Consider the following 18,800-nt stretch of genomic DNA (forward strand, 5'->3'; position numbering starts at 1 on the left):
GTACCGAGGTACAGTGACATTTAATTTGTATGCAGTTCAGTGCAAGGCTCATTATACATAAGCACTTGTTAACATATAAGCATCTCAGATACAGTACAAGTGTATAGCAGTCATGCTCAGCAGTATAACGGGTGTCCAGGGTTATGGGGAGAAGGCAGGAGAATGGGGTTAGGAGATAGAGATCAGCCATGATTGAATGACGGAGTGGATTCGATGGGCCGAATGGCCTAATTCTACTCCTATAGCTTGTACACTGAGACCGTATACAGAGTCGCCAGTTCTGTGCCATTTTGTTGTAAGTGCAGGGATCTTGACCTGACTGTGAAGGCCCATTGCCATGGCGACGTTGCAGAGTCGGCCTGGCCAAGCGTAGCCACGGTGCCCTCCGCCGCTGCTCCACCTCTGTAGGCCGCGTGCTCGGCCACTTGGAGCGGCGCCCGGTCCAGCCGAGCCCCAGGCTGCTGCCGGGCCTCCAGCGGCCCACTCCCCCGTCGAGGCTGTAACCCCCTTCCTGCAGCCCGTCTGCTCACCGGCCCTCCAGGTGGCTTTGCCTAGTTGGTCCGAATAGTTTCTTTAGGGAGATAATTGAATACCTTGAAATCTATTCATTGAATTCTATGTGACTGTCAATAAATATCACAGGAAGCAAGCATGAAAATAGAAGCATACCTCAATGTCCAGGCATGCCCTCTGTAAATTAACATTACATTTTTTTGCTTACATTTTCCATGAACAAACTTTATTTTTCCGCACATAGGTTTTGTGGTTTGCTGTCTATATTTTACTTGGCCCCTAAGGAACGATTTTTTCATTTGGTGAGAAAGAATACAACCAATTGCAGGAGAATTTATTTTAAGAGTGTTTGCCTGTCCTGCAGTGCAAACATTTAATATGTGCGGAGGGTGAATTTGCCCCTTGTGTGCCTTGACCCTCTCCTTGCTGAGGGAGTGCAGCGTAGGTAGTAGGTTCACCAGGTTACTTCCCGGGATGGCAGGACTGACATATGACGAAAGAATGGATCGACTGGGCTTGTGTTCACTGGAATTCAGAAGGATGAGAGGGGAATCTTATAGAAACATATAATTATCAAGGGATTGGACAGGCTAGATGCAGGAAAAATGTTCCCCATTTTGGGGGAGTCCAGAACCAGGGGTCACAGTTTAAGAATAAGGGATAGGCCATTTTTGGACTGAGATGAGGAAATATATTTTCACCCAGAGAGTTATGAATCTGTGGAATTCTCTGCCACAGAAGGCAGTGGAGGTCAATTCACTGCATGTAGAGAGTTCGATTTAGCTCTTGGGGCTAATGGAATCAAGGGATATGGGGAGAAAGCAGGCATGGAGTACTGATTTTAGATGATCAGCCCTGATCATATTGAATGGTGGTGCTGCAACGAAGGACCGAATGGCCTACTCCTGCACCTATTTTGTATGTTTCTATGACTGAATGCTGCCGTAGATGGGCCAAATGGACTAATTCTGTTCCTATCACTTATGGACTTATGAACCCTTACTCTTCAAGAATCTATCAATCTGCACCTTAAAAATACCCAATTACTTGGCCTTCACAATCACCTGTGGCAATGAATTGGCAAATGAAGTATCTAATATAAGGAGCTATCTAGTGGTTTGTTCTTTTAGGATCTGATTGTTCTTTTAGGATCTGAAATTATAAGGTTTATAAAAAAAAAAAGATTTCAATTATTCATTTTGACCTTTTTGACTAGTCCCCAAGGAAAGAGGATAAATTCACCAAACACTTGTTGAAAATTCTTTTTCACACAGAGAGTTGTGAGTCTGTGGAATTCTCTGCCTCAGAGGGCAGTGGAGGCCGGTTATCTGGATACTTTCAAGAGAGAGCTAGATAGGCTCTTCAAGATAGCGGAGTCGGGGGATATGGGGAGAAGGCAGGAACAGGGTACTGATTGTAGATGATCAGCCATGATCACATTGACTGGCGGTGCTGGCTCAAAGGGCCGAATGGCCTACTCCTGCACCTTTTGTCTATTGTCTATAAACTAGGGAGAAGGAACTGCAGATGCTGGAACCTTGGGCAAGAAAAAGCGAAAGGGCTGGAGTAACTCAGCGGCATTTCTGGAGAACATGGCTAGCCCACGTTTTGTGTCGGGACCCTTCTTCAGACATTGTGATTGGAGGGGGGGGGTTCGGGCAGAAGGCTGGAAGAGAGATGAAGGCAGGAGGAGGTCAGAGAAGTGATAGGTGGATACAGGTGTGGAGGTTTGATTAGCAGATGAGTGGACAAAGGCCAGAGGTGACGAGACAAATGGCTGTGAGTTAAGGCCCTGTCCCACTTTCCCGAGTTGCTTCAAACTCTGGGAATGTCCGTAGCGAGTCCATAGGAGGCCTTAGGCGTCCGTAGATATTTTGTAGGGGCTCGTAATGCCAGCTGTAGTTACTTGGGGCATCAGGTAAGACGGGACGTTTTTTCAGCTTGTTGAAAATTGTCCATGAGTAAAACAAAATAGCCAGATAGTGGAGAGTGAAGACGACCTCCTTCGACCTCCCTTCGACTATGATGAAGACTACCTTCGATTACCCTCGATTACGTACATCTAACGTGCCGACCTACTACGGGTAAAAAAAAGTATCGATTTTTTCCATGGCGACCTTTTTTTAGTCACGGGCATTTTTCAACATGTTGAAAAATACGCCGCAACCTATCTGAGGCCTCGAGTACACGGGGACTACTCTCGAGCATGAAGGAGAGTTACGAAGACCTCCTGCGACCTCGTGTCAACCATGCTGCGAGTATGAGTCGAGGGCGAACTCGCCAGAACTCGCGGATGAGGTCGCCCAAGTGGAACAGGCCCTTATTCTATGTTAAGATGTTTTGCTGTATTTCAGTTTGTATGTCACACCTTGAAAAGCTTTGTCACAGAAGGCTGTGCAGGTCAAGTCAATTGATATTTTTGAGGCAGAGATAGATAGATCCTTGATTAGTAAGTCTATCTTCAAGTGATGGGTGGATACTGGGGTGTAAGGTTATTTAATATCTGAAGAGAGGCCCGGACCTGAAACATCACCCACTACATTACTACATCCATGTTCTCCAGAGATGCTGCCAGACCCGCTGAGTTACTCCAGCACTTTGTGCCTTTTTTTGTAAACCGGCATCTGCAGTTCCTTTTGCCCTCCCTCTCTCTCCACCCGCTCTCCCTCCCCCTCTCGCTTTTTGTTTTAACTATCCCTCGCAGACCTTTCTTGTGTTGTGAAACAGCAAACCACAGAAACACCACTTTGTAGCTGAATGGATGTAGTAATCTGTCTGCCCCAGAATATCAGCATAAGCCTTGAACCCTTTTGAAATACTGCGCGATTGATTATAAGCTTGGCTGCTGCACACATTACATTCATTATCAGCAACCCTCAGTCTGTTTCCTGCAGAGACTTTGGAACCTCTGGTTCTATTGCACAATCGATCCTTCAACTGTTTATTTCAGTTTGCAGATACAGCTCAGAAACGGGCCCTTCAGCCCACCGACCCAGCACCGACCAGCGATCCCCGCACACTAACACTATCCTACACACACGCGGGGACAATTGCACATTTAAACCAAACTGATTAACTTGCAAACATGAACGTCTTTGGAGTGTGGGAGGAAACCGAAGATCCCGGAGAAAGCCCACGCAGGTCACGGGGAGAACGTGCAAACTCCGTACAGGCAGCACCCGTAGTCGGGATCGAACCCGGGTCTCTGGCGCTTTAAGGCAGCAACTCTACTTGTTGCACCACCATGTCGCCCCCCCCCCTCACCCCCTATGTGGAGTCAATAGTTTCCAAGTTCTTTGGCAATCTGAATGTTGACAGACCCTTGTTAACATTGGCATGGATACAAACCTCATGGCAGACCCAGTCGAGGACTGATCAGCTCGTGAGACTTCCGCTTTTACACTCCAACACCTCCCCCCGTTCCCACTCTGACCTTTCTGTCCTGAGGTTCCTCCACTGTCAGAGTGAGGCCCAGCGCAAATTGAAGGAACAACTCATATTTTGCTTGGGCAGCTTACACCAGTGGTATGAACATTGACTTCTCAAACTTCAAGTGACCCTTGCTTTCCTTCTTTCTCTCTCTCCATCCTTCACTCTTCCCAGTTCTCCGACCAGTCTGACTGTCTCCGACTACATTATCCTTCTGTTTGCTTTGTTGTTATCTTCTCCCAGCTAACAATGATCTATTCCAAATTTTCCTTCATCTCCATCCCCTTTGCCCTGGTTTCACACTTTACACTTCCTTATCTATCTATCTCCCTACCCCTCCTGACGTCAGTCTGAAGAAGGGTCTCGACCCGAAACGTCACCCATTCCTTCTCTGCAGAGATGCTGCCTGTCCCGCTGAGTTACTCCAGTTGGCTGCTTCATAGAAACATAGAAACATAGAAACATAGAAATTAGGTGCAGGAGTAGGCCATTCGGCCCTTCGAGCCTGCACCGCCATTTAATATGATCATGGCTGATCATCCAACTCAGTATCCCGTACCTGCCTTCTCTCCATACCCTCTGATCCCCTTGGCCACAAGGGCCACATCTAACTCCCTCTTAAATATAGCCAATGAACTGGCCTCAACTACCCTCTGTGGCAGAGAGTTCCAGAGATTCACCACTCTCTGTGTGAAAAAAGTTCTCCTCATCTCGGTTTTAAAGGATTTCCCCCTTATCCTTAAGCTGTGACCCCTTGTCCTGGACTTCCCCAACATCGGGAACAATCTTCCTGCATCTAGCCTGTCCAACCCCTTCATGCCTGGGCCTTTGGGCTCACCTTGTTGCTCTGAAAGCTATTGCCAATTGATTGGTGTATTTAGTGCAGGAGTCGGCAACCTACGGCCCCCGGGCAGAATGCGGCCCTTAACCCGAAATCATTCGGCCCGCAGGCAGATTTTTTTTTTCCCGTAATCATCCGGCCCGCCGAGCGTGGAACACTGGCTGCACCGCATCCTGCGCAAAGCCACCGGCACGGCCGCGCACCTTCTGTGAACACGTTGAAGAAAGAACTACAGATGCTGGAAAAATCGAAGGTAGACAAAAATGCTGGAAAAACTCAGCGGGTGAGGCATGCAAGGATTGCATGAGGCTGCCTCACCCGCTGAGTTCCTCCAGCATTTTTTGTCGACCTTCTGTGAACACATGATTTGACGCCTGCCATCCGGGGCGGGACAGGGACGAGATGCATGTGTACACGAGATAGATGTGGCCTGCCGTCCGCTCACAGACATGTGTCCCGGCCCCTATGCAGAACAAGGTTGCCCACCCCTGCTTTAGTGCCATCCATGAGGGGTAATGTTGACAGCCCATCAAAGAACCCTCACAGTGCCAGCTTCACCTAGACCCCTTGCTTCAACAACATTGGGCAAAAGGCACAGAAGTGTGAAATCGCACATCTCTGATTCGGGGACAGTTTCATCCCAGCTGTTATCAGGAAACTGAATCATCCTACCACAACCAGAGAGCAGTGCTGAACTACCATCTACCCCTTTGGTGACCCTCGGACTATCCTAGATCGGACTTTGTTGGCTTTACCTTGCACTAAACATTATTCCCTTATCATGTATCGAAACACTGTAAATGGCTCGATTGTAAACATGTCTTGTCTTCCTGCTGACTGGATAGCATGCAACAAAGGATTTTCACTGTACCTCGGTACACGTGACAATAAACTATTATGGTCTACTCCAAAATACAGGTCCGCCACTGATTTTTTAGGCAACCTCCTTTAATCCGGACAAAATTATGGGCGTTTGTATAAATACATTAAAAAACATTTTTATTTCCACCACGCTGCTTGGAGATTACAACCTCCACATATCTTAGTTACTGAATCGGGACCTTGATGGGGTAGCCAAATTTAACAGTGTTCTTTGCTCTGTGCTTTTTTAGTTCAGGGATACAGCACGGAAACGGGCCGCTCAGCCCAACCGAATCTGCACCGATCAGCGATCCCCGCACACCAACACTATCCTGCACGCACCACACACTCGGGACAATTTACAATTTTACCGAAGCCAATTGATGTACAAACCCGCACGTCTTTGGAGTGTGGGAGGAAACCGGAGATCCCGGAGAAAACCCACGCGGGTCATGGGGAGAACGTAGAAGCTCTGTAGCCCGAGTAAATAAGATTTTAGATTAGTTTAGAGATAAGCGCGGGAACAGGCCCACCGAGTCCCCGCACGTTAACACTATCCTTCACACACTCGGGACAATTTTTCGTAGTCGGGATCTCACCGGTGTCTCTGGCGCTGTAAGGCAGCAACTCTACCGTTGCGCCACCATGCCACCCTCTGTGTGATAATCTCTCGTTATGTGACTGATAGTTTAAGACTTTTTCCATTTCCAGCAGTCTAAACATGAACTTTCTTTCTGTTTCTACTTTTAGATTATTTGGTTTATAAGTTAGAAGCACAAGAATCCTTGAACAAAGAAAAGGTGAGTTATCTTTGGCTGATGAAGCAATATGCTTTGCTCTTGAATGCAATTAATGAGATCTTTCTCCACACAACGTGGATAGGAGAGGTTTGGCGGGATATGAGATAAACGTGGGCCGGTGGGGCTAGCATAGAAAGGGTATCTTGGTTGGGCCGAAGGGACTGTCTCCGTGCTGTATGACTATAACTTTTATCATTGCTAATTTAAATAAGTCTATTGTGGGAATAATTTTAATGCAAACTTGAGTTTAGTTTGAAGAGCCCGGCACAAAGTGGAATTACTCTTGTCTCATTGCCATGTTGCCAGAAGGCATATTAGAACACAGAACAATTTAGCACAAGAACAGCCCTTCAGCCCACAATGTGCTAGTCTAACATGATGCCTAGTTAAACTAATCTCCTCTGCCTGCAAGTAATTCATATCCCTCCATTCCCTGCATCGGGCAATAGATTAGGGCTAATGGAATCAAGGGATATGGGGGAAAAAGCAGGAACTGGGTACTGATTTTGGATGATCAGCGATGATTATATTGAATGGCAGTGCTGGCTCTAAGGGCCGAAGGGCCTAGTCCTGCACTTTCTATGTTTCTATATCCACATGCCTGTCTAAAAGCTTGTTAAATATATCGTTTGAAGAAGGGTTTTGGCCCGAAACGTTGCCTATTTCCTTCGCTTCATAGATGCTGCCTCACCCGCTGAGTTTCTCCAGCATTTTTGTCTACATTAAATATATCGTATCTGCCTCCACCACCACCCCTGACAGTGGGTTGGAGACACCACCACTCTCTGGGTTTCATACACGTCTCCGTTAAAGTTTGCACCTCCCTCCCTGAAGCTGCAGAACTTACAGCTCCAGAGACCCAGATTTGATCCCGACTGCGGCTGCTGTCTGCACTGGGTCTGTACATTCAACCCCGTGACCTGCGTGTTTTTTCTCCAAGATCTTTGGTTTCCTCCCACACTCTTAAGACGTACAGGTTTGTAGGTTAATTGGCTTGGTATAAATGTAAATTTTCCATAATGTGTGCAGGATAGTGTTAGTGTGCGGGGATCGCTGGTCGGCACGGACTCGGTGGGCCGAAGGGCCTGTTTCCGTGCTGTATCTCTAAACTAAGCAAAGTGAAACTAAGAAGAAGCTATAGAAGCGGATACAATGACGACATTTGCAAAGATGTAAAGATAAGAAGGGTGTAGAGTCTTGTGGGCTAACTGCAGGCAAATGATAACTAACGAGTTTTTAATTTGGGAACTAATCTCGAGGTCATCCGATTAAAAATGCTTTCCAACCTTCCTGGGTATAATTGCCTTCACCTTTCACCTATTTCCTGCTGTGTTCGATGCTGGACGTGGATCTACAAACTAAACTAAACCTATGTTGCTGGTTCACCCGCCAAAAATCTGCCTCGCAGAAAATGTTAGATGATCAGAGCAGTGGCCATCTGTGAGTGAGTTGGCTTAGTTTAGTTTAGCTTTGGAGATCAGCGTGGAAACAGGCCGAGTCCGTGCCGACCAGCGATCTCCCTACGATTTACAATTTAATAAACCAATTAGCCTACAAACTTGTGTGTCTTTGGAGTGCGGTGGGGCAGGAACTGGAGATCCCGGAATAACCCCACGCAGGTCATGGGGAGAAGGTACAAACTCCGTACAGACAGTACCCGTGGTCGGGATCGAACCCGGGTCTGTGGTGCTGTGAGGCAGCAACTCTACTGCTGTGCCACCGTGCCGCCCATTGCGAGCTATGGTTGAGAATTGACCCGGAACTAATGCTGCCTGTCATTTAGAGAATTAACAGGCATACCTCCTGGGTAACCTCTGGGAATCGAGACCCAGAGGACATAGGTTTAAGGTGAAGGGTGAAAGATTTAATAGGAATCTGAGGGTTAACTTTTTTACACAAAGGGCAACGAGCTGCTGGAGGAGGTAGTTGATGCAGGGACTATCGCAACATTTAACAAACATTTAACAAACAGGTACATGGATAGGACAAGTTTAGCAGGATATCTGCTTCTACAAGGACCTGGGTGTCCTTGTACATCAGTCACTGAAAGTAAGCATGCAGGTACAGCAGGTAGTGAAGAAAGCTAATGGCATGTTGGTCTTCATAGCAAGAGGATTTGAGTTGAGGAGCAAGGAGGTCCTACTGCAGTTGTACAGGGCCCTGGTGAGACCGCATCTGGAGTATTGTGTGCAGTTTTGGTCTCCAAATTTGATGAAGGGCATTCTTGCTATTGAGGGTGCAGCGTAAGTTTGCCTGGCCTGCAGTGCACGTATGTGTGGAGGATTAATTTGCCCCTTGTGTGCTTTGACCATCTCCATGCTGAGGGTGTGCAGCGTAGGTTCACCAGGTTGATGCCTGGGATGGCGGGACTGAGTGTGATGAAAGAATGGATTGACTTGGCTTGTATTTACTGGAATTTAGAAGGATAAGAGGGGATCTTCTAGAAACATATACAATTCTTAAGGGATTAATAGCAGGAACAATGTTTCCAATGTAGGGGGAGGCCAGCACCAGGGGTCACAGTTTAAGAATAAGTGGTAGGCCATTTAGGACTGAGATTAGGAAAAACCTTTTCAGCCAGAGAATTGCTAATATGTGGAATTCTCTGCCACAGAAAGCAGTGGAGGCCAATTCGCTGGATGTTTTCAAGAGAGAGTTAGATACAGCTCTTAGGGCTAACGGAATCAAGGGATATGGGGAGAATGCAGGAACAAGGATGATCATATTGAATGGCGGTGCTGGCTTGAAGGGCTGTGTGGCCTACACCTGCACCTATTTTCTATGTTTTTATGCCAAATGCAGGCAGATGGGACTAATGTAGATGGGACATGTTGGCCATTGTGGGCAAGTTGGGCCAAAGGGTCTGTCTCCATGCTGTATGACTATGACTCTAAGAACAGGCCCTTCGGTCTACAATGTCCGTGCCGTACATAATGCCAAGACCATCTCTTGTCTACCTGCGCGTGATGCATATCTCTCCATTCCCTGCATATCCATGTGTCTATTCAAAAACCACTTGAATGCCATATGATACCAATGATATCTGCTTCAACCAGCACCCCTGGCAGCGCGTTCCAAGCACTCATCACGATCAGGGTGTTAAAAACGTTACCCCACACATCTCCTTTAAACTTTGATCCCCTCATCTTCGAGCTCTGCCCTCTTCAGTAAATGCCTTTACAATTCAATAAAAACATACGGTACAGTCGCGCGACCACACCCAAATTCTTCTTCCTCTTCGAGTCCACACACAAGATTAGATGTTGCTCAGCCAGAGCTGAACACACCTCTCGACATCTGCGTACAATGGTGTCTGTCTTGTCGCTTCTTGTGCGTGGTGATGGAAAGATTGGTGGAAACAGGGCCGTGACGTGAACGCTCTTTCCTTCACCCCATGCCCAAGTAATAGAGAGGGCACGACTGTAGTGTAGGAATAGTAGGCGTCACTGAGGCATCTACAGAGTTGCCGAGTTTCTGTCGCCAATTTGTGCATCAAGTTTCAAGTTTTTAATAATTACAGTTTTACCATCAATGGTTCAATGGTTCCTTTATTATCATCAGTGATAGGAGTAGAATTAGGCCATTCAGCCCATCTACTCTGCTATTCAATCATGGTTGATCTAGCTCTCCCTCCTAACCCCATACTCCTGCCTTCTCCCCATAACCCCTGACACCGATACTAATCAAGAACCTATCTATCGCTGCCTTAAATGTATCCGTTGACTTGGCCTCCACAGCCGTCTGTGGCAAAGTCCCCCACAGATCCACCACCCTCTGATTCTTCTCCACCTTTGTTTTGCAGCAGGATTCCAACAGCCGCTTCAGCGCCCTGAGTGTGCAGCACAAAATGCTGAAGGTAGGTGTGTTGTCTCCCTGCTTCCATTGGACATGCCGTAAAGTAAACTTGTGCAAATGTCACGGGGAAACTCTTTGCTTTTCTTTTACCGCTTAAGTTCCAATAAGTTATAGACACAAAAAGGCTGGAGTAACCCAGCGGGACAGGCAGCATCTCTGGAGAGAAGGAATGGGTGACGTTTCAGGTCGAGACCCATATCTGTGTGTGTGTGTGTGTGTGTGTGTCTCTCCCTCTCCTGACTCTCAGCCTGAAGAATGGCCTAATTCCTCTCCTGTGACTGATGGACATGGAAAGGTTTGGGGGGGGATATGGACCAAAAGCTGGCACATAAGGTGAGTTTAGATGGGGCATTTTGGTCAGCATGGATGATCTGGGCTGAAGGGCCTGTTTCCGTGTCATATGACTCTATAGGTTCATTGTCAGCATGACACGCCAGCGGTCTCGTTGCTGCCTTGTAGCATTGGAGACCCCGGTTCGATCCTGACTACGGGTGCTTATCTGTGCGAAGTTTTTGCGTTCTCCCCGTGACCTGCGTGGGTTTTCTCCGTGATCTTTGGTTTCCTCCCACACTCCAAAGACGTACAGGTTTGTAGGTTAATTGGCTTGGCATAATTGTCAATTGTTCCTCGTGTAGGTGTGTCAGATAGCGTTAATGTGCAGGGATCGCTGGTCGGCGCGGACTCGGTGGGCCGAAGGGCCTGTTTCTGCGTTGTATCTCTAAACCAAATTACAAATAGCAATATTCCAGTAGTAATCAATAATATAGAGAATCACTATTAATAATCCATGGTCAAGGGTTCGGAAGCTGAGAACTGCTTTGGCTCAACTAACTGGCTCACCACCATGTTTTATAGGGTAATTAGGGATGAGGTATATGCTGGCTTTGTCAAAGTTATCGATGCAATGAATGGGGAAAATAACAAATCCAGCATCAGAGTTCCAAGTTAAGTCACATAGTCAACATCTGGAGTGGGGAAGAGTGTGATGAAGGTTACTGCAGAATGAAGGATGAAGGTAGAGTCTTTCACTTTGACATGGTGGAGAATATAAATCTGAGATCTTGTTATGATCAGCAGCAACTTTAATCTTTCATCTGAGGCGCATTGGTAAAGTTGCTGCCTCACAGAGCAAGAGACCCGGGTTCGATCCTGACTGCAGATGCTGTCGGCACGGAGTTTGTCTGTTCTTCCTGTGACCACGTGGGTTTTCTCTGGGTGCCCCGTTCTCTTCCCACACTCCCAAAGATTTGTGGGGGTTTGTAGGTTGTGTAGGAAGGGACTGCAGACGCTGGTTTACAAGCTGGAATATACAAAGTGTTGGAGCAACTCGACAGGTCGGGAGAAAAGGAATAGGTGACGTCTCGGGTCGAGACCCTTCTTCAGACTGAGAGTTTGGGGAGAGGGGAACTAGAGGTCTGAAAAGGCTCAGAACAAATCAGAGCCGGCAACGATGACCAAGGAAAGGTGGAGCCCACAATGGTCCATTGTTGGCTGTGGACGAGGTGATAACTAAGGGATATCTGGACGCAAACAATAGAACTAGCAGTCTGATTAGGCGGGGGGAGGGGGGTGGGCGGAGAGAAAGGGAATGCAAGAGTTACTTGAAATTAGAAAAATAATATTCATACCGCTGGGTCGTAAGCAGCCCAAGTCTATCGGGTTTGCTGGGTTAAATTGTAAATTGTCCCTAGTGTGTAGGGTAGTGCTAGTGTACGGGGTGATCGCTGGTTGGTGCGGACTTGGTGGGCCGAAGGGCCTGTCTCTACGCTGCATCTGTAAAGTCTAAAATGTCTTCAACCACAGAATGGTTGAACACAAATTTAACTGGACTTGAATCATTGACATTCCCACTTCTCGACACTTCCCACTGTTCACATGAGCTCAGCCAAGGTTCATGTCAGTAATCATTATTGAATTGCATTTATATTCTGCTCATGTAATACTGAGAATGCCTTCCATTCAAAATATCAATGTTGATCTCGACGGCTAAGGAATAACAGGATAAGTTTTTAGAAATAGTTTCTGTTCAATCTGGTGACAAAAAAGTTGCCAATCTCAGCCTAAATTGTGATCACCACATTTGAACTTAAATAAAATGCCACATTAATCCAATTATGAAAGTGATGTAATGAGTTTTACAAATGGAGACATGTAAATTTCATTGATGAATGGAAATCTGTAAGAAAATATTATTTTTAGTTTAGAGATACAGCGCGGAATCAGCCCTTTTGGCCCACCGAGTACGCACCGACCAGCGATCTCCGCACATGAACACTATCCTACACCCACTAGGGACAATTTACATTTATACCGAGCCAAAACCTGCAAACCTGTACGTCTTTGGAGTGTGGGAGGAAACAAAAGATCTTGGAGAAAATCTACGCAGGTCACGGGGAGAATATACGAACTCCGTACAGACAGCATCTGTAGTCTGGATTGAACATGGGTCAATGGCGCTGTAAGGCAGCAACTCTACCGCTGCCAACTGTCGCTAGTGTGTAGGATACTGCAAGTGTGCGGGGTTCAGCGGGAAAGGTGCGGACTCGGTGTCCTTCCGCGCTGTATCTCTAAACTAATCTGAACTAAACTCAACTAAGCTCCATTGCTCTGTTGCCGGTATCTGTGACGTCCAAACGCGCTTAACTCATGGCCGTGTGATTTGCGTGTGCAGAGTCAACATGAGGATCTGCGGAAACAGTACACGGACCTCCACGGGGAGCATGTACAGCTGGGGGAGGATCACGGGCATGCAATGAACCAGCACAATCGACAATATCTCAACCTACAGCAGTCCAAGGAGCAGGAGATTGCGAAACTCAAAGGTAATGATGGGAATTTAGAATCAATGAGTAAACTTAAATGGGGCGATCAGTGCTTCAATGGCGCTCTGGTGTCGCGTGTGCAGCGCGCACATTTAGTTCAGTATTGTTTATTATTGTCACGTGTACCGAGGTACAGTGAAAAGCTTTTGTTGCGTGCTAACTAGTCAGCGGAAAGCCAATCGAGCCATTAACAGTGTACAGATATGTGATAAGGGAATAACGTTTAGTACAAGGTAAAGCCAGTAAAGTCCGATCAAGGGTACTCTGAGGGTCACCAATGAGGTAGATAGTAGTTCAGGACTGATCTCGGGTTGTGGTAGGATGGTTCAGTTGCCTGATAACAGTGGGGAAGAAACTGTCCCTGAATCTGGAGGTGTGCTCTTTCACACCTCTTTACCTCTTGCCCGATGGGAGAGGGGAGAAGAGGGAGTGGCCGGGGTGCGACTCGTCATGCACGAGTCGCCATATTCTGCTGCCATTTACAAGAAAAGGTCCAAAGTCTGGTCCACGTGCTCAGCCCACTGGAACGGTGTCTAATCCAGGCGAGTACCAGGCTGCTACTGGGCCTCCTCCATCATCCTCGACCAGCTCGGCCTGTCGACCCACACGCCCCTCTCTCCTCACCCACCCGACCTACCGACCGCCTATGTTTCCCGGGGGTGCCTCCTGCAGCCGACCTTGCAGGGTAGTGGGAGGTAGTTGAGCCAAGTACAATCACAATATTTAAAAAAACATTTGGACAGGTACAATCTACACACTACACGCCGGGGACAATTTATTATTTCACAGTGGCCGTTTAACCTGCCAAACTGTACACCTTTGGAGTTTGGGAGGAAAGCAGAGCACCTGGAGAAAACCCACGCAGGGAGAAAGTACAAAATCTCCATACAGGCAGCACCCTTGGTCAGGATCGAACCCTGGTCTCTGGCGCTGTAAGGCAGCGACCCTTTCAGGATTTTAAGCCCTTTCATTGTTGATCTGATGGAAAAGGTTTTAAGAGAACAAATTTCACAAAGGAAAACTTAAACCTCGATGTTGGTGCAGCGGTATAGTTGCTGCCTCACAGCGCCACTGACCCAGGTTCGATGCTGACTCCGGGTGCTGTCTGTACAGCGTTTGTATGCTCTCCCCGTGACCTGCGTGTGTTTTTTTTTTGTCCAGAAGCTCCGGTTTCCTCCCACCCTCCAAAGACGTGCAGGTTTGTAGGTTAATTGGCGTGGTAAAATGGTAAATTGTCACCAGTGTGTGCAGGATAGTGTTAGTGCAAAGGGATCGCTGGTAGGTGGGCCGAAGGGCCTGTTTCCGCGCTGCTAAAACTAAAGCAAACCACGGACGGCATTCATCATCATTAGAGCAAGCATGTAACTGTGGTAAAGTGAAACTCGGGGTACTTTTGTTCACAGAGAATATTTACAATCTATTCGAAGAGAACAAGAAGCTGAGAAGGGCTCACCAGGATGTGCATGTACAACTCCAGGATGTCAGGGTAAGATCAAACTTCTGTTTGTTAGTTTTACTTCTTGCCTGCCTGATTGTTTAGGTATGAGACATGGACACCAACAACCCATGTGGATTCGGGGGCGGGCACAGTGGCACAGCGGGTAGTGTTGCTGCCTTTCACGCCAGAGACCCGGGTTCGATCCCGGCTACGGGTGCTTGTCCGGACGGAGTTTGTACGTTCTCCCCGTGACCTGCGTGGATTTTCTCCGCAATCCCCGGTTTCCTCCCACACTCCAAAGACGTACAGGTTTGTAGGTTAATTGGCTTGGTATAATTGTAAAGTGTCCCCAGGGTGTGTAGGATAGTGCTACTGTGCGGGGATCGCTGGTCAGAGTGGGCTCGGTGGGCCGAAGGGCCTGTTTCCATGCTGTATCTCTAAACTAAACTGAATATAATTCACAAGTCATCAGACTATTAAACTCAACTGAAACAAAAATCTGAACTTTATAATAGCCTATTGTACTTTATATGCGTGTGTGTGTGTGTGTATATTCAATGGTATATGGACACACTGATCTATTCTGTATTTATTTATGCCTACTATATTCTGTTGTGCTGAAGCAAAGCAAGAATTTCATTGTCCTACCTGGGACACAGTGTTCCCAATGTGGGGCGAGTCCAGAACCAGGGGCCACAGTCTTAAAATAAAGGGGAGGTCTGAGGCGAGATTTAAGACTGAGGTGAGAAAAAACGTTTTCACCCAGAGAGTTGTGAATTTATGGAATTCCCTGCCACAGAGGGCAGTGGAGGCCAAGTCACTGGATGGATTTAAGAGAGAGTTAGATAGAGCTCTAGGGGCTAGTGGAGTCAAGGGATATGGGGAGAAGGCAGGCACTGGTTATTGATAGGGGACGATCAGCCATGATCACAATGAATGGTGGTGCGGGCTCGAAGGGCCGAATGGCCTCCTCCTGCACCTATTTACTATGTCTATGTTTTCTATGACACATGACAATAAACCCTCTTGAATATTGAATCAAGTAAAAAGTTTTTAAAAAAATCCAGTTATTCATTCAAATTTCTTGGCTCTCACATTAGCAATAACCTCCGCCAGCTCAAGAAGTTCAGAGTGAGGAAGCATCTCCTAATCCGATTTTACACAGCCATCATCCAAAGCATGCTCACTTCATCAATAACAGTTTGGTACAGCAGTTTAGACACTCACTCCCGTAATAAACTACAGCGCATTGTCAACAAAGCATCCAAAATCATCAGCACTCCCCTCCCATCAATAGAATCACTCAATCTCAAACGGTCCGTGTCAAGGGTGAAGAAAATCATTTCTGATCCCTCCCACCCAGCTCACCGCATCTTCCACCTGCTGCCCTCAGGGAGGCGCTACAGCTCACTGCCTGCCAAAACATCCCGACTCAAAAACAGTTTCTACCCATATGCAATTTCGAACTCTGAACACTCTATGATAATATCACAAAGCCACCCCGTGCATGTACTGTATACTGTATGTTGTCTATGTTTTATGTTATGTTATGTTCTGCTTACTGTGTCCTTCTGTACCACAAACTGTATGTCTGCATGACTGGAACCAGCTTATTGTGTAAAATCCTGTACTGAACATGAATTCCACCAGCTTGACTGTGTGGTCATTAAATAATCTTGAATCTTAACCTATTAATACTTCTGTTCTTATTTAGCCCACATCACATATGCTTTGTCTTTTTTGTTGCAGCAACTACACAAGAACCTGTTGGTACAGCATGACCAGCTCCAAGTTACCTTAGAAGATCACAAAAACTCCCTCTCAGTTGCTCAGGTAAGACCTGGGTCATAACGAATAGGAGTAGTTAGGCCATTCGGCCCATCTAGTCTACACTGCCATTCAATCATGGCTGATCGATCTCCTCCTAATCCCATTTTCCTGCCTTCTTCCCATAACTTCTGACACCTGTACTAATCTGGCACTTGTGTTTAAGAAGGAACTGCAGATGCTGGAAAATCGAATGTACACAAAAATGCTGGAGAAACTCAGCAGGTGCAGCAACATCTATGGAGCGAAGGAAATAGGTAACGTTTCAGGTCGAAACCCTTCTTCAGCACGATCAAGGGACCAATTGAGGTTACTCGCCCTGACACAGGAGTAAGCTCCACCCCCCGTTATCCTGTTATCCATTGCCCGCTGACCCCCTCTTGAGCTGTCCGGTCCACATTGAAAGACACGGACCATGCGAGGCCATGTCCTGCTCCCGGCGGCAGTCGGAATTTAAGGATTTGTGGGAAGCGGCTGACATGAGTGAGGCCGGCGAGCGGCAGGTGAGAGATGTTCAGACGGAGAGCACTGCCAGAGGTGAGAGGGCTAGCAGAAGGTGCGGAGGTTGCGGCCGATTCCGCTGTCTGGTCCTGGCGGCTGCTCGCAGCCACCCGAGCTGCTTCCCTCCCCGGCCACAATTTGGTGGCTCCATGTCCGGAGCGCCGTGGCAGCGGTGAGTAAGTGAGTTGCTGGCATGATCCCTGATCCCCGACCCCCTCCTTCTCAACGCTCCTGCCCTCCCCGCGACTTTACCCCTGGCCAGTTCCCCACATGCAGTGAAAGGAACTGTCCACCCAATTAGTCCCTTGAACTAGTATTGTCATTCAATAAGATCGCAACTGATTCAACTTGTCCCAGTGTGCTCCCGTTTTTCCCACCATCTCTCCACCTGCTGCCACCCTCCACCCCCCACCCATTCAGTAATTGAGAATGAGGGAGATTTGGAAGCCTTGGGCAAATTGAATTGTCACTTTATTTATTTATTTTGATCGTGAGAAATTCTATGTCCCTCCAGCCTTCTTTCAAAATTTAGCAACTCAAAATGGGGGTGCGTTTTCGACGCAGGTGCGCCTTAATTGCTGGGAAATACGGTACTTTATTAAGAGATATGGCTTTTGAAGGCTTTAGAAAAGTCGACTGACAGCTTATGGAGAGTTGACCAATTAAGATTTTTTAAAAGCCGACTGACTGCCGACCCTGGTACTAATCAAGAATCTATCTATCTCTGCCTTAAAAATATTCACTGACTTGGTCTCCACGGCCTTCTGTGGCAAAGAATTCCGCAGATTCACCACCCTCTGACAAAAGACCAAATATGACCATTTCAACCACTTGTACAATTGGGAATGTTGGATTTGATCCCATTTCCTCCATGGGTGAGCCAATTCTGAATCCAAACTACCACCCTCTACGCTCTAGCTTCATATTCCCTGCCTCTTCGCTTCTTATCTCACAGCCTTTTGAGTTCGCCCCATCTCTGGCCTTTGTCCACCCATTTGCCAATAATCCTCCCCCCCCCCCCCCCCCAGCTCACTTGTATGCACCTATCACTTGCCAGACATTGTCCTGCCCCCACTGCACATCTTTCATTTCACTGCACATCTCGTATGTGTACGTGACAAATAAACATGACTTGACTTGACCCTCTCTTCCAGCCCCCCCCCCCCACCCGACCCCCCTGCCTCTTCCCTCCACTACAATCAGTCTGAAGAAGGGTCCTGACCCAAATCGTCACCTATCAACGTTCTCCAGAGATGCTGCCGGACATTCTGGGTTGCTCCTACAAAATGTGTCTTTTTTGTAAACCAGCATCTGCAGTTCCTTGCGCCTTCAGAATATCTTGTTGGTTTGTTGCAGTTTTTTTAATTACATTTTTTTTTAATAGCAATTATCGCCTCAATATTTTCTTTTTTTGAACCGTAGGCTCAAGTGGAAGAATACAAACAGCTCCGGGAAACCCTCAACAAAATGCCCAGCCTTAGACAGGGTGAACAAAAGGTTCCTTCTTTCAATGAACATGAGCCACATCCAGGCGGAGCTGACCCAATAACATATCAGGAGCGGCAGGGAGAGCATGGCCAGGTTCCTTATAGGGCTGACGATAAGGAGGTACGTCAAAGGGTCGCCAAGGTGATGGGCGGCACTGGAAGCAAATTTCATTTCAAGGGGTCGGCCATTTTGGACTGAGATGAGGGAAAACCTTTTCACCCAGAGAGTTGTGAATCTATGGACATCTTTGCCACAGAAGGCAGTGGAGGCCAATTCGGTGGATGTTTTCAAGAGATAGTTAGATATAGCTAACGGAATCAAGAGATATGGGGAGAAAGCAGGAACGGGGCACTGATTGTGGATGATCAGCCCTGATCATATTGAATGGCGGTACTGGCACGAAGGGCCGAATGGCCTACGCCGGC

At 47.3% G+C, this 18,800-nt stretch overlaps 1 protein-coding gene across 4 annotated transcripts in view; it reads left to right on the forward strand.

The window, feature by feature from the left end:
• Positions 1 to 18,800, forward strand: part of golim4a (golgi integral membrane protein 4a) — a 59,819-nt gene that overhangs the window by 11,146 nt on the left and 29,873 nt on the right. For 3 of the 4 annotated variants that reach the window (XM_055646312.1, XM_055646309.1, XM_055646311.1), the window contains exons 3-8: positions 6,395 to 6,444; positions 10,247 to 10,300; positions 12,971 to 13,121; positions 14,525 to 14,607; positions 16,309 to 16,392; positions 18,310 to 18,495. In XM_055646312.1, coding sequence (XP_055502287.1) covers positions 6,395 to 6,444; positions 10,247 to 10,300; positions 12,971 to 13,121; positions 14,525 to 14,607; positions 16,309 to 16,392; positions 18,310 to 18,495 — 608 coding nt within the window. The remainder of the gene's footprint in view (positions 1 to 6,394; positions 6,445 to 10,246; positions 10,301 to 12,970; positions 13,122 to 14,524; positions 14,608 to 16,308; positions 16,393 to 18,309; positions 18,496 to 18,800) is intronic. The other variant, XM_055646310.1, reaches the window with a different exon arrangement.

The sequence above is a fragment of the Leucoraja erinacea genome, chromosome 14 (genome assembly GCF_028641065.1).
Source record: "Leucoraja erinacea ecotype New England chromosome 14, Leri_hhj_1, whole genome shotgun sequence".
Taxonomy (NCBI): Eukaryota; Metazoa; Chordata; class Chondrichthyes; order Rajiformes; family Rajidae; genus Leucoraja; species Leucoraja erinaceus.